Source organism: Phyllostomus discolor, chromosome 5 (genome assembly GCF_004126475.2).
Source record: "Phyllostomus discolor isolate MPI-MPIP mPhyDis1 chromosome 5, mPhyDis1.pri.v3, whole genome shotgun sequence".
Classification (NCBI taxonomy): domain Eukaryota; kingdom Metazoa; phylum Chordata; class Mammalia; order Chiroptera; family Phyllostomidae; genus Phyllostomus; species Phyllostomus discolor.
In genome coordinates, this window is record NC_040907.2 from 20,268,733 (window position 1) to 20,284,314 (window position 15,582).

Below are 15,582 nucleotides of genomic sequence, written 5' to 3' on the forward strand. Positions count from 1 at the left end.
GTCGGAGAAAACAAGACCATGAATCAATGAGATCCTGTGTTCCTGCAGCCAAAGGCTGGGCATGATGCCCAGTGGGCAGGGAGGGTGCCCAGGCAGGGGGTGGGGCTAAGAGAGGAATTGGGCTTCCCTGTTACCCCTAAAGAACCTGAAAATGAGCAGGGCAGCTGGCCATGGTGCTGGGCACAGAACCAGCCCGGCATTGGCCAGGGTTGGGCCCAGGAGAGCGAACAAGCCCCAAGGGAGGCAGTGTGGCCTGGCCCCCTGTCCCGGGTATCCCTGTCCTGGAGAAATTGCCTTTGGGCACAAGCCTCACCCTGCCCTCACCAGAAGGGCCTGGGGTGGCGTCAGTGAGGGTCTGGGTGGTGCCAGAGCTAGATAGGCATGGCTCTTACTGCCACAGGCAGGCAGGCGAGCGGGCACAGGGCCAACCAGTGGGCTGTCTCTGCCTCCCTAAACCCTATAGTATGGATACACCAACAGGCGGGGCTTCCGGTGCCCTCCATACCCCAGGCACAACCGACCCCAGGGACAGACTTCAGCAAGGTCGGGTGAGGGGTGGCCTCACGTCGCCTGCCTGTGCCCGTGTCTGTCTGCCCTGCCCACCCACCTTGCTGGTTTGAGGCTCCTCCAGGCAGAAGCAGCGGGTGTAGACCTTGCCCTCAGTCTGTGGATTGATTTCGATGAGCTCGTTGCTCTGGGTGTCCCGACGGGCCTTGGAGGTCTCTGGAGGGCACTGCCCAGGGTGGGGAAGGGCTGGATTCAGTACAGAAGGCAGACCGCACCCCCCACCCTAAGATCTCTAGGCATCTCTTCTTGATCCCCACCTCCGGCCCACTGTGCCCCTGGGTACTGTCCCAACCCTGCTCCCCCCAGCTGTGCTGGGGCCAGGCCACTCACCCCTCCTGGTAGAATCTCACAGCAGCCCTCCTCGAGCACGAGTTCCGGGTCACAGTAGATGTGCGCCTGCTGAAGGTCAAACTGCAGGGGACACACAAGTCATTGTCACTTCATTGTAGCAAGTAGCTCTGTGTCCCGGCCCCCAGTGAGGCACAGAGGTGGCTCTACCCTGGGAGTTTCTGATCCGGCCAGGGAGGCCACCAGGAATGTAGCTGTCACCAAGAGGAAAGCAAACTGCTCGTGCAGGAAAGAGGGAAGGAGGGAGCAATGTTCACCGTGGCCCAGAGAAACAGGGAAGGAAGAGGCTCCATCCCACCTGGGCTTGAAGGACCACTAGCTAGTCAACAGATGGTACACAAGGAAAAGCATTCCGGGCGGAGGTCACAGCACAGGCAAAGGCACGGAGGCGGGAAAGGGCTAGGTGAGGTGGCCGACGAGAGCGGCACCGACCAGAGCTGCATGGGGAGAGGTGGGGGACGATGGTGCTGCGGACATTTGCAGGGACCAGATCACAAAGGGCCTTGAACCCTGGGTTCATACGTTTAGGCTGCATCTGGAAGGCAGTGAGGAGCTGTGAGAGGATTCTGAGCAAGGGGAGGACCCAGGCAGAAACAGATTCCAGGGAGCTCACTCAGGCTCCCAGAAAGCGGGAGCAGAGGCCAGAGCCCGACCTAGCACTCACCGAGACGGGCTTGGCCTGCTCAGCGTCCAAGCCCAGAAAGACGTGGCCCACGGGCCGAATGGGCCTCCGGGGCCCCAGGGGCTGGGAGGAGGCTGAGGTGCAGTCCACATGCACAGAGGCCACACGTTCCGCCACGCTCAGCTGCAGCTTGTGCCAACGCAGGTCAAAGAGCTGGGGCACCGAGAAGATGCAGGACACGAAGTCGCCGTCGTGGCTCCGGGCCCGGAGCTCCAGGCTCTGCTCTTGGCTGTTGACTTCCAGAGAAATCTGTGTGGAATTGGGGAAGGTGCAGGACGGAGAATCAGAGCCCCACGGCCAGAGCGTGGCAAAGTTAAGGGCCCTGGAGCTCATTTCCCAGGATGGGAAACTGAGGCCCTGAAAGGAGAGAACCCTGCCTGGGGTCACAGAGCAGTGCATCCTTCCAGAATGAGGGAGATGCTGGTGGGCGGGCCCCGGGGGTGGGGGGGCAGAGAGGCCCCAGAAATCCCAAGCGGGCACAGAAGCTGGGCTGGACTGGTACCTCACTCGGCCCCAAGAGCAACGGGGGTGGGAGTGGGGCTCACCTGTGGGTACCCATCTCCATCGGTCACTTGAAACAAATACCACGTGTTCCGGCAGGTGTGTTTCTTCAGCAACACGGTCAGCACCAGGGCAAACTCATCGGGGAGACCCTGAGGGAACACACGTCTGGGGACAGAGCAGGGAAGGTGCCTAAGGCTGGGGAAGGGACCACTGCTGCCACCCTGGGCCCTCGGGACCGTTGAACCTACACAAGCGAAGTGCAGGCCCGCACGTCCAAACCAACGCACAGCTGCACACATCCATCCACTCTACAGACATCCCCTGAGTGCCCACTATGTGCCAGGTGGGGGTCTGGCTGCTGGGGGTGGCAACAGAGGGACCATAGACAAGGTGCCTGCTCGTCATGGAGGCTTCGAGTCTGACAGGGAGGGGCTGGGGGAGCAAGCCATAAACAAAGAATCCCCAGAGTGATATTTCGCCATCTCCTAACATTGGTGGCAAGTGCTTCCCAGGGATTCAGGATGTCCTGGGGAGAATAACTGGGTGCAGGGGGGGGAATAGGAGAAGAGACACTGGAAAAAGATGACAAGGGGTCAGTAGGACCAGAGGAGCAGGAAAGAAAGAGAATCATCTTGGGAGATGAAGCTGGAGAGGTAAGCAGGGGCCAGAACACCCAGGCACTTGCGGGAACTTGGACTGCACACATAAGAACACACATGCGAGCACACACATATACACACAGACCCGTGCCAGGCTCCCACCCCCGTCCTGGGGTCCTCATGGTGTCCACAGGATGCAGGCCTGTCCCCAACCACTGTGAGCCAGAGACAGAGGAGGGACACAGTGTGGGCCTGCCAGGCGCCTCCTCTGTGCCCGCCTTGCAGGCCCTGGGAGCAGGGACGGGGGGCAGGATGGAATGACCCGTAGATGCTGGTAGGCTCAGCACCCTAACATCCAGAGCCGCTGGTGAGTGGGGCTGCGGTCAGTGTTGACCCCCAGCGGCCACTTCGGGGCCTTTACCGTGTGGGCTGGGTGAGTGGGGCTGCCCCCAGTCGCAGGATGAGGGGCCCATTGGGGTTGCGGATCTTCTTGATGGCCGACGTCTTCATGAGGCTGAGTCGGCGGATGAGGTTGAAGCCTTCGGGGGAGACACCAGGTGAAGAGCTCAGCTGGGCAGATGAGGAGGGGCACAGGCCACTCCGGGGAAAAGTTGGGAGGGGACAACGGGACCAGATGGGCACTCACCGGTCACATTGCCCGATAAGTCACTTCTATGTTCCAACTTGAGTCCTTCCTGCTGCGAAGGTGGGCACTGCTCACCTGGAGAAAACATTGGTGGCGGGGCACTTGGCAGGCTCAGCCTGAGGGAGCTGCACAGCCGGGCTCTTGGGGATCTGGGAAGGGGCTTACAGTCCCCACTCTGGACCTTTAGCCAGGCCATGCCTTGGACCAGCTGTCACCTCTTGCCTTCTGACCCTGGCCACCCTGGGAGCCAGGAAGAGCCCCCAGCAAGCCCCCAGGAAGCCCCCAGGAAGAGCTCCCCATCTGTATAGATGGGGAGACTGAGGCCCAGAGACTGAGGCCTAGCCCAAGGCTGGGAAGGGAGTCCACAGTAGACCAGGATGAGTATGCCTAGAACCCGAATCCCCCAAGATCCCACGTCAGGGGCCAAGCCAGCAACAGAGAGAACGAAAGAAACCCCGGGAGGCCCCAGAACTCAGTGGGGAGATGTGTACATGCGTGTGTTCCCTTCATGACATGCACCCCCGCTGGGGGCAGAGCACTACAGCGGAAGGAGACGTCGGGTCAGGCACACTGGTGTTACACACAAGCCCATGCACGTCTCTGAGCATGCGTGAGCTGGGGATGCTCGTGCCACCAAGGACACCATATGCAGCCGGTATAAGTATTCTCAGCGATGGGTTGGGGCACACTTCTCACATCCGAAGCAGAAAAGCAGGCCAGAGAACAGACTGACTTTTCACCTGTACCGCCACCTTGTGAAACGGCAAAAAGAGACTAAAGGCCTAAGTGGACCACAAGCTCAAGGGAACCACCATGCCCTTGAGGCTCCAGATAGGGTCTATTAAAGAGGTAAAGGCCCCTGGAGAAGAGGATAGCTTAATTCAGGTCCCCAGAACCCTGCAGGGATGGGTGGGCACCATAGGCCTGACTGAGCAGAAGTGTTGGGAGAGCTGTCCCAACAGCAGAGAGAGAGGCTACAGGCGCCAAGGCCTTGCCACCAGTGCAGATGTGGTAGCCGGGACAAGGCAGTGAATCCAGCTCCTAGAAGCTGGGCTTTGGACTCCCCGGCTGCCCAGCTGGAGGACGGATCCTGGATCCCTAGGCACGGTGACTCCACTGGAGTGCCCCTCCTCTCCCAGGTCTGCCCAGAAAGATTATCACCGCAGCAGCAGCAGCAGTGGGTGACTCAGCCCGTGGCAATGGGCCCAGATTCCTTACAGATGTTGAAATTCTCTACTCCATCCCCCAGGGAACACGGTGAGGGAAAGGAGAGCAAGGCACATGTGTACACATGCAGAAACACACATGTACACACAACTCGGGCAGTCACATGCACCCAGGTGCTTACCCCTCCTGCATCGGCACGCTGGTTTTTCTGCCTCCTTTGGCTGGATTTGGGTTCTAGGAGTTCTATTTCTACTCAGCTAGGAGACTAAGCTATCGAGCCCAGAGGGCACCCAGCAGGGCAGGGCAAGCTGCCCGGTCAACTTCCTCTGGCTTTGGGCCTTGGAAAGCTTCACCCTCTGTCTCATCCAGTGTCTGGGCCTCAAGGCGGGCCCTTTATCTGGGATCCAGGGCCAGCCTTGGCGGAAAAATAACACATTGGCTGGAGGATGGATTATCCACCTTGAAAAGGACTGGAGGGGCCTGGGCCTCTTTCAGGACGCAGCTTTCTCTCACGGGGATTGCTAACCGCCTGCTCCTCCCTAGCCCACTGGCCCCGCCAGCACTCTGTGCACAGGGTGGGTTTGCATATTAGGGAAGGGGGGTTGTCACCTCACACACAGACACAGGAAAAGGTGCAGATGCGGAGAGAGGCCCAGAGATAAACAAATGTGCAGACAGAAACACACACACACGTGCGCGTGTGCTTGTTCACGTCACACAGGCTCACATGGACAAACACCGCAGGCCACCCTGAGTCCAGCCCCCAGACTCTCCTATAAATGGCCACATGGCCCAGGCACATGGTCACATAGGTGCCTAGGACCTGGCACCTCAGGGAGCCAGTCACGGGCCTGTGGCACCCTGATCTTCGGGCCTCGTCTCACCTGTACTCGCCGCGTGACTGCAGGTGGCCCAGAAACCAAGCAGCCATAGGCCTGGGGCCCAAGGTGCCCACATCCTGCTTCAGAGAAGTCGGCCAGAGCCACAGCACCTGAAAATCACAGAAACCAGGAAGGTGGATTCCTGAGCTCCCACAGCACAGTTCCACAGGTGGGCAAACAGCAGCCAGCCCCCGGGGCCCAAGCCCTGGCACTGGGGTGGCAGGAGGTCTGGTCAGGCATCAGAACCTCTTAGAGGCCCAACCACAGGCTTTGGGCTATGATTTGGGCCTGGGTGACATTCAAAATATTTAACCACCAGCATGGCGTGGACACCAACCAGCCAGAGCAGAATGCGGGCTGGAGCACTGACAGCCCAGGTGGCAGCTGGCTGTGCCGGTGAAGAGTTGCTGGGCTGAGGAGAGACCTAGAGGGTCCTACAAGGCCAGATCCATTGGGACAGTGAGGGGGCTTGAGGCAGAGGCCATTTATCAACCTGTGTGTTGTACTCATAGACACTAGCCTGGTACCTGGCTAGCTGTGCCCAGCTCAGGCAGGAGGCCCTGCCAGGCACCCACAAGGTCAGGGGCTGATGACTGGGCTGAGACTCCCGGCAGGCATCGCAGTGGGTATGTGCACCAAGCAAGCTTCCCCCACCAGTACAGTTGGGGGGACAGCTGGTCACCGGGGCTCAGGACCCCGTTGCCAAGCTCCAGTGCTGATGGATGCTCATCTTTTAGTTTTATTAAACCCTGGATGGATGGACCCAGATAAGTCAATGCAGACTCAGCAAGCAGCCACACAGCCATGCATCATCCAGCCTCCCCTGAGACAGGCAGCTTGCACGCACACACATGGAGTCATGCATGTGTCAGCACGACACACAGTTATGTACAGGCACACAAACACAGAGACACATATATGCCAGTGTATGCATACAAGCCTACCTGCACACAGGCACACTCACAAAGATCCATGTTCACTAATATACCCAGACACAAGAGCTTGCACACACACACGTGCGCATAGCTAGCCTATGAATGGCCTTCCTGCTGGGAAGTTCTTATGCAAGTCTGACCTCATTCCTTCCAGCTGTAATGGAATTCTATTTCTCCTCCCTCAGCCCTGGATAGAGAATGAGAACAGAAAGGAATCCCTCACCTCAATATTTTGGAGATAGGACCCTAACCCCCTTCTTCTTGGGGCAAAACTCTTCCCCACCTTCTTCATCATCCCCCACACTGGGAGGGAGCGCATCCCATCTCTCAAACCCTATCCTGGCCTCTCCTTCCTGCCAGTCAGCGGAAGAGCTGCCAACTGTTCGAGACACGTGAGTGCGTGTGGAGGCGTGAACATTGATATGCTTGTATCCCCTTCCTGCTCCTGATCTCTGGCTTCCACTCCTCTGTCCCCAGCCAGAGCAGGGCTTACAGGGATGGATGGAAGAAGCCTCCAAGGAGATGACCCTATCCCATTACAAAGGCACAGATTTGGGGGCAGGGAGAGTCAGAACTGGAATGGAATTTAGAGCTCATCCCCCTGCAGACAAGGCGATTGAGATCCAGAGAGGGAAAGCCATTTACCCCAGGTCACACAGCAAGTGGGGCAGAAGGGATACTCAGCCCAGAGCCTGGAGGCAGCCCACTCCACCCCCCACTTATCGTGGCTGGAGATCCCCCTACCTCACTTAGTAATCCAGGCAGCTCAGTGCAGCCAGCCAGAGGGAGCAGGGCCTGGGTTCCTCAGGCCCGTAGGAAATCCTCCGTCACTTCTGGTTGTCCTCAGGCCCCCAGCGTCACAGGTCCTAAGCTTTGGGGGCTGAAGGCTGCCCGGCGAGGCGCGCAAGCCTGCCGCCAGGATTACCGGCCACTCCACTCCGGGTGGGGGAAAAGGGGGAGGTTCCAGGGGGCTGGGGACTAGCCAGGGCTGCTAATGGAACACAGCTGGACCCGCCCGCCAGGCAGGAGGAGGGCGGGAGAGCCAGGAGGGGGCTCTGCATCGGCACAGGAGGCGGCGGACAGACTCACAGCCCCGTTCCTGGCCTGGCCGTCCTCCCAGGCCCGCCCTCCCAGTTCCCGCCAGGTGAGCCAGTCAGCCAGCAAGGCGGGACCCTGCGTGCCCAGAGCTGCCCTACGAGGGGGCTCTGGGAGCAGGCGGGTGGGCGGGGAGGCCGGCCCTTTAAGGGCCAGGCCTGGAGCTGGAAGGGCCTCCCCTCTGCCACCCCCTTCCCCTTCCCAGGCTGGGCCTCCAGATGGCTGGGGTAAGGGGTGGAGACCCTCCTCCCCAGTTCTGTGGCACCCGTGACGTGGCTGTTGCCCAAGCCTTTTTGGTCAGCTTTTTCCTGTTTCTGAGCCTGACTTCCAGCTAGTGTTTCTAGGTTTGTCTGAATTGGGGAGAGGGTGCAGGCCCTTGAAGGAAGCGAGGGTGTGTGTGTGTGTGTGTGTGTGTGTGTGTGTGTATTAACCCCTTCTGCTCTGGTCCCTTTCCCTTATTCCCCCTTACTCCAGGAGATGAGAAGGGCTCCGGTCCCTGTCCTCTGCTCTGTGGCTCAAACATGCTGTTGAACTCGGACTCCGTTTTCGCATCTGGAATGCAGAGTAATGACCGATATACCATACAGGGTCGTTGTGAGCAGGAGAGGAGCCAGAGTCTGTAAAAATGCTTACTGCAGGGTTTGGCTCAAAAGAGGAGCTTGGTCAATATTCACTGCTATAGTCATTATTATTGCAAACCCCGCAGGAGGTGGGGGCGGGGCAGGGGGGGGTGACACTGGGATTCAAGCCGATACCCAGCGATGGAGAGGCGTTGCTTTATAGTCCGGATCCAGGAAAGCAAGAGGAATTGAGGGTGGATGAGAGGTTAGACTCCTGAGGAGAAAAGAGCAGGTCACGCATCCAGTCTGTCCAGAGGCAGGGGAGTCATCAAGGTGACCCTCCCCAGGGTCTCCCGCTGGAGGTAGCAAATTTGGGAGCAGCAAAGCTGAAGAGCTACAAAGAAGTAGGTTTAAGAGGCCCATGAGTGGGAGGAATGGGTGTTGGGGTGAGAGGCAGCGACTGGAGTGCTCTGGTTTGGGGGGGCTTCCGGTAGAAGCAACATGGTGGAGACCTGGCCCTATGGCCCCATCTAACCCGCCTCCGGAGCCAGAGGCGCTGAGTCAGCGGAAACCCCAACCACGGCCATGAAGGCGCCTCCATTGTGGTCCCTGCATGGAGCCAGCCCAGATGTGGCTACGACCGTGGTAGAGCCTGGGAATCGCTGAGCTCAGCATGTGGGAAGCAGAGGGGGTGGAGCTTTCTGCGTGCTCTGGCCCCAGGGGTGGGTAGGCATGGGCCCAGCCTGGCCACAGGCGGCTGCCCCAGTGGTGGGCACTTGGGAAATAATAGGCAACACAGCTAGGTTAGGCTCCTTTTACCCTCGAAACCACCCCAGCAGGGAGAATTCAATTCTTATCCCCACTTTACAGATGGGGAAACCAGGAACACGAGAAAACTGCAGCTCGCCCAGCGTCACGTGGTTAGTGGGTAGTTGGACAGGGACCCGCACCCGGCTTAGCCTGGACTCACAGCACAAGTTCTTGACCATCATGCCATCCTGGGCAACTCACACCCCAGACTCTCCCAGGCTGCAGGGGAGATCTGGACCCAGAACTGGAGGGTCCTGAGAAGGAGGAGCCTGAATACCTTCCGACAGCACCCCAAGGTGCTCACCAAAACAGTCAGGCCCGGGGTGCATGCTGAACCTGGATACACCATCACAGACACAGCCCAGAGGTGTGCTCGTGCCCCTCCCGCCCTCTGACATGTAGGCACATACCTCCGGAAGTGTGCGGTCAGATACGCTCTCTCACGACACGTGTGTGCAGACTCCACGTGTATAGGTAGGCACTTATAGTCACGCAGACACATGTACACACAGGACACTCCTCACCATAAACAGACACACCGAGACACAAACTCAAACCCAGGTGCCTCATTCTCAGAACTCACACGCACAGCTCTGCACACTCAAACGTGTGCATGCACAAAATACAGGCAGAATACATACCTGTGCCCACAGGCACAATGATGCATATGAGCAAGCAGAGAAACCTGCAGACCTCCAGCACACACACAGGCAGCCGTACAGACACAGGTGGCTCTCACAGAAACCCCCACTTGCACACACACACATGCACACACACACACACGTGTGCATGCAGCAAGGCTGACACATTACATTCTCTCAGCCCCAGGAAGCCCTGCACGCCAGCGAGCAGGGCATCCCCTGGGGCTGGGCTCATCGCCCTCACCCCAGATGCATTGCCACGAGGTAATCAACACTGCTAATCGCCAACAGCTGCCCTGGAGCCCGCCTGCCACTGCCGGGTGGGGCTACCAAGGCCTCCTGGGCCTGGGGTAGAAGGCCCAGATGTCCATAGTGCCCACAGGCCAACCCACTCTTCCACCCCAGCTGGCCACTGGGGAATTCCTGCCTGGCAGCGGCAGCCCCTGGGGCTGGGGGAAAGTGAGGAGCCAGACCATGGAGGGTCTGGTCCCGAAACAGGCCTAGGAGCCCCAGGCAGCCAAGCAGAGCTGATCTGAACCCCACGTGCACACGGACACACCTGGACCCTCACGCATGTGCACACACACACAAACTCACGGGCATATTGCACATTCAAAATAGCCCTCGTGATGATTTCCCCACAGATCTCTTTCTCCCTGTCTACCTCATTCTAGCAACAATTCATTTGGATGTTCGGTCTGAAGACCTAGTCATCACTGGCTCCTTTCTTTCCTCTACCACCCCCACTAGTCTATCAGTCCTACCCCAAAACACAGCTTGCATCCACCCACTTCTTCCCACCCTCACCCAAACCACCACCCTCTCTCGCCCCAATTGTGCAGGAGTCCCCAACCCCCAATTCCCACCAAGACCTTTCCAAGCCCAAAGCTGTTGATTGCACTCTCCTGCTTCAACCTCCTGGGTCTCATTTCACCCACAAACCAAAATCTTCCCCTTGGCTTTACCAAGTCCTCCATGATCTGGCCTCTGCCTTCCCATCTCACCCCAGACACACATCTCACCCCAGTCGCTGTGGCCCCACTGGCTTCTTTCTCGGTCCTGAATTTGCCAAGCTGGTTTTCCCCGCTGGGCTTTTGCACCGACTCTTCCCTCTTCTGGAAGGATCTGCTCCTGACCCTTGCTAGGCTGGCTCTTTGACAGGCTTCACCTCATCAGTCACCCACCCAGAGTGGCCTTCCCAGACCGCCAAATCAAGAGGAGCCCCGAGTCACTTCCCATCACAGGACTCTGTTTCAAATCCCCGCACAACTCTGGCACGTGTGTGTTTGTGTATTGTCCTCCAGCAGTGAGCAAGAGGCTCCACAAGGGCCCTGTCCACCGGGCCTTACTGCCCTTCCGAGGAGCCCGGCACCCCACAGGCATCCACTGGGGAGTCAGTGGACCGGTGGACATGAGCACTGTCCACTGTCTGAGCTCAGACACAGACAGGCACCCACTGGAAGTGTGACGTGCAAGCACAAACGTGAGCACACATGTGTGCAGAGACACACAAGTGCACACCGCTTCTGGGTCACAGAGCAGAGGCTGAGACCAGAGGGCCAAGGCGTCTCTGCACCTCCTCTGGTCTCTCTCCAGGCGTCTTCTTGGCCCGTCTCCTTCCGACACCGATGTCCTCTCACTGCCCCGTCTTCTGGTCTCTGCGTCCATGTCAGACCTCGGGCTCTCCAGCTCTTCCTCCCTCCCTGCGCTCTGGCTCCTCTCCAGCACTCTCCTGCCTCTGGCTCTCTGTTTCTAGCTCCTGTCCCCCATTTCCGGATCCGAGTCTCTAACTCTGCATCCCTCTCTCTCTCAGTGTCCGGCCTTTGTCTTTTGCTCACACTTCCTGTGTCAGTACCTCCCTGTCTCCTGTGTCTGCTTACCTCTGAGCTTCTTTGTTCTCTGCTTCTCTCCACCGTGCCTCTGTCTCTGCTTGTGTCTCATGTCCCTGTTCCTGGCTCCATACCTCTGACTCTCTGACTCCGTCTCCCATCCTCCCTCCTCCCCTCCCCTCCCCCTCCTGGCCCTACATCAGCGCTGCCACCACGTCTCATGGCTGTCAGCCTCCCTGTGGCAGGGAGACCCATCATTCACCTCTGATGGCAGCTTTACAGTCTCAGCGGGCAGGCTGGTATGCCAGTCCACTGGGGCCCACCTCCGCTGCAGGGCCATGGTGAGCTCTGCACCCCTGGCCCAGGCAACTTCGGCCTCGGCAACATTTTTAAAAGCCCAACCAGGGTGTCTTACTTCAGTAGCTCATGGCGTCAGGCACCTGCCGGGTCTGGTCGCCATGGCGCTCCTGGAGAGGCAAGCCCAGACTCAGGTGGGCACTGCTGTGGGTGTGGCAATGGCCAGGCAGGCGGACACCGGAGGGAGGAGGGAGAACACTACAGGCCTTCTGGGCATCAGTGTGGTTGTCCCCTGGCTCTGCCCACCTGTTCTGAGAGATCTGTGGAGAGGTTACAGGCACTGGAGCCCTGGATTCCAGTCCTACCCCCACCCCCAAACCAGGGCCCAGCCTCCCCACCATGAGGTAAACGGTAGGACCCCATGTGTACATGCCCGGCGTGTTAAGCACCTAAAAGCACTTTGCCTGATTACCTCGGTAGTTCTCCACAGAGGCAGTTTTGCTCCCCAGGGGGCATTTGGCAATGTCTGAAGACACCTGTAGTTGTCACAACTTGGGGGAGGGGCTCCTGGCACCCCGAGGGTAGAGACCAGGGACACTGCCAACCATCTGGCACTGCACGAGGGAGCCCCCACAGTGCAGAATTATCTGGCCCAAAATGTCAATAGTGCAAGGCGGAGAAACCCTGCTCTGCCCGAAAGGGAAGGTTCTGCGCCTCAGAACTCCCACACTCGCTCACCTCCTTTCAACTCCTAATCGGCCTCTGTCCAGGGGTGGGGGCCGTGGGAGGACAGGAGAGTTTGATCCTGGCTCTGCCTTTAATGACAGTCCCTCGCATCCACTGAGCCCTTCCAAAGGGCTGGCTGGCACCACGCACAGAGGAACATGTTTTCATCTCACAGCGGCCATAGGGGGTCCCGGCACTCTTTCGATCCCCGTTCTGAGCATGAGGAGGTGGACAGAGAGAAGGCGAGTCCTCGACTCCAGGCCCCACACACAGCTGGCAAGGACGGGGCCGGATTGGAAGTGGTCATCTGGGGGCAGACCCACAGGGCAGAGTCCTCCCTGGGAAAGAGCCCACACAGCGGAGGTCTGGGCAAGTCCTCTCCCTTCTCTGAGCCTTTATTTTTCCATCTGTCAGACAGGACCTACTCTCTCATCTAACCCGGCAACAATTCTAGGAGGCAGGTTCTGTTATCACCCCCTCTTCACAGGCTAGAAAGGCAAAGGCTCAAGATTTAAGTCTCAAGGTCATAGGGCTGGGCGGTAGTGCAGCAGGGATTTAAACTCAGCTCTGCCTGACGCAAGGGCCCGTGATCTTAAACGAGTCACCCGTAGCCCCCAAGTACTATAAAGCAGTAGAGCCTAAGTTCTGGAGCTCAGAGGGCTTAAACACAGGTTGCCAGGCTGCACCCCAGAGCTGCTGATTCAGTGGTTTGCTTTTTCAACGAGTTCCTGAGCAATGCTGCTGCTGGTATTGCTGCTGCTGCTGGCCCAGGCACTGCATTTGAGAACCCCTGCAGTAGAACGTGGTGTTAAGTCTCCTGTACCTGTGTTCAAATCCAGCCTCTGGCTCTCTTGATAACTTTGAGGTACTGCTTAACCTCTTCCTCTGAAAAGCAGACATGACAGTGATATCTATGGCTTAGGGTCTGCTGACAGGATTAAAGGAGGCGCCGACAAAGGGAAAGACCCTCTCATGGAGCGGGCACCTGGTAAATGCTCGCCTGCATAAAGATCCCCAACACAGGGAGCGCCCCCTTTCCCCAGACAGACTGGAAACTCCCAGAAGACAAAGGATGAAAGCTTCCCCTTCCCCTGACTACCAGCCACCTCCCCAGCCCACACAAAGCAGTGCACAGAAATGCCATCTCAGAGCAGGCAGAGGACGGGCAGTGGGACGAGGCCCACACCTGCCGACGCATCCACGGGGCCTCTGCTGCGTGCGCTGCAGCATGGGGCCTGCAGAGCTGGGGGAGGGCAGAGCACAGGCTGCGCTGAGCACACCTCCAGCCTTCCTCAAGGCCCTGCCCCACCCCCAGTGATTCCCTGGGGGGCCGCAGGTTGGGTAGTGGAGCTTGGGGCCCCCTTCCATCTCTTTGGCTACCAACAACTCAAGTCAGTCCTGATGTGACGTGGGACCTTTAGCAAATCCCTAGGCCTCTCTGGGTCTTAGTTTCTTCACCTGAAATCAAACAAGAACTCAGCATAGTGGCTGAGGGTGGGGGCTTCAGCCCCAGAATGACTGGGTTCAAACCCCACCTCAACCACTTACTGGCTAATCACGTCACCTCTTGGAGTGAGTTTCATTTTCCTTGGTGGTGAAACGGAACTGTCCACAGCTCGCACGGATGCTGTGAGGGCTACTTGAGATGATGCATATAAAGTGCTGAGCACGGTTCCTGGAACTCAGCAGATGCCAGCTCCTGCATCCACACGATGAGAAAGCGTAGCCTCCCCACCACAACACAGGCAATTTGTTGGCAGGCTTCCCTCCCCACCTGCCCCCTACCCCAACCTTCAGTTTTGAGACTGTCTTAACCTTCCTTACCACTAGGGGGTGCGAGAAAGGCAGTTGGGAACAGTTTCCCAGAAGGGGTAAATCTGAACAGAAGCTTGGAAGTGGGTGGGGTGTAATCAGTTATCAGCCACTGATTTATTTGAGCGTCTTTGTGCCCTGCTAGACCACACACCATGGGAAGAACTGCTTTTGCTACCATTTTATCCCCAGAGCCCATGGCAGGCACTAGGCACTTGATAAATACTTGGTGGATGAATGAAAGAAGGAGCTCAGCTCTTTTCAAGGAGGAACCCTGCTCTACGGAGGGCAAGCCAAGGGCTGTCCTGGGTGAGGTGTGGTGAGGAGGGGAGCATTCTGGGCCTCCCGGATTCTTTCCTTGCATGTAGGAGACTGAGACAGTTGGACTCGTAATTTCTACAAATCCTGGACTCTCAGCTCCGATGGCTGCCCAGCCCCAGCCCCTCCCAGCGGTGCCCCAGGCTGGGCTGGGGAGGCCTGACAAGCCAGCTGGAAAGGGAGGCTGAGAGACAGAGAGGTCAGGGTGCAAACCCACCTTTTTCATCAAGGCAGAAATAAAATCAAAGTTCTGAGCCTGTTTGATCCTGGCTCTCCTACTTCCTGGCTTTGTTCTCTGAGGCAAATTCCTTCCCTTTTCCGAGTCCTGAGTTTCCATATCTGTAAAATGGGGTGGTAATAACACCTAACCACATGGAATCTGGGGGAGGAGTAAAGGAGGTAATGTGAAACTAAGCCCAGCTCACAGTAGCTGCTCAAAAGTGTTCATTATTATTTTGGGGGCAGGGGTAAGTAATCCCCCATGGACTTTTACCCTGCACCTCACACCCACATTCATCTCTGAGTCCTCCTGCCCCCCTTGATTGTTTACAAGCTGATTTCCGGTAGCTTTGAGAGGTCAATGACATTTCCGACATATAAGACAGGGCTTCCCCCCCCCAACACAAAGTGACCTAAGTAGCAAGTAATATGTAAAGAAATAAAACCACCTGGAGTATTGTCAGCCTTGACCATTCGGAAAAGGTCTGACACGGGCGCTTCCACAGGAGAGGACAGGTGGTTGAAGGTAGGAAGAAAGAGCTTGGGACTGAGGACTAGGGTTCAAGGCCAGGGTCTGCCTTGAAGCATTATTTACCTTGAGGGGGGTCCCGTTCCCCTTGGCAAAAAGGGAAAGCTTACCCTGGGGACCCTTGAGCCCCTTCTGTTCCTAAGTTTGACGGTGACTAACTAGCCAAGCTGGGATTGAGCCCAGATGTACTGTAACTCCCAATCTGCCCCGGCTGCTTTTTAAAAAAATAACTTTAAGCCCTGGCTGACGTAGCTCAGTGGATTGAGCGCGGGCTTCGAACCAAAGCATTGCAGGTTCGATTCCCATTCAGGGCACATGCTTGGGTTGCAGGCCATGGCCCCCAGCAACCGCACATTGATATTTCTCTCTCTCTCTTTCTCCCTCCCTTCCCTCTCTAAAAATAAATAAATAAATAAA

General features: G+C 57.7%; 1 protein-coding gene across 8 annotated transcripts in view; it reads right to left on the minus strand.

Annotated features, from left to right (window-relative positions):
- Positions 1-7,754, minus strand: part of COL16A1 (collagen type XVI alpha 1 chain) — a 50,104-nt gene extending 42,350 nt beyond the window's left edge. For 5 of the 8 annotated variants that reach the window (XM_036025677.1, XM_036025682.1, XM_036025679.1 and 2 more), the window contains exons 1-8: positions 7,053-7,753; positions 5,398-5,504; positions 3,347-3,421; positions 3,122-3,239; positions 2,143-2,266; positions 1,580-1,846; positions 898-978; positions 608-733 (exon numbers count right to left, since the gene is read on the minus strand). In XM_036025677.1, the coding sequence (XP_035881570.1) occupies positions 608-733; positions 898-978; positions 1,580-1,846; positions 2,143-2,266; positions 3,122-3,239; positions 3,347-3,421; positions 5,398-5,470 (864 nt within the window). In that variant the 5' untranslated portion in view covers positions 5,471-5,504; positions 7,053-7,753. Of the gene's footprint in view, positions 1-607; positions 734-897; positions 979-1,579; positions 1,847-2,142; positions 2,267-3,121; positions 3,240-3,346; positions 3,422-5,397; positions 5,505-6,469; positions 6,517-7,052 lie in introns of all 8 variants that reach the window. The other 3 variants (XM_036025681.1, XM_036025680.1, XM_036025676.1) reach the window with 2 other exon arrangements.
- Between the last annotated feature and the right edge of the window lie 7,828 nt (positions 7,755-15,582).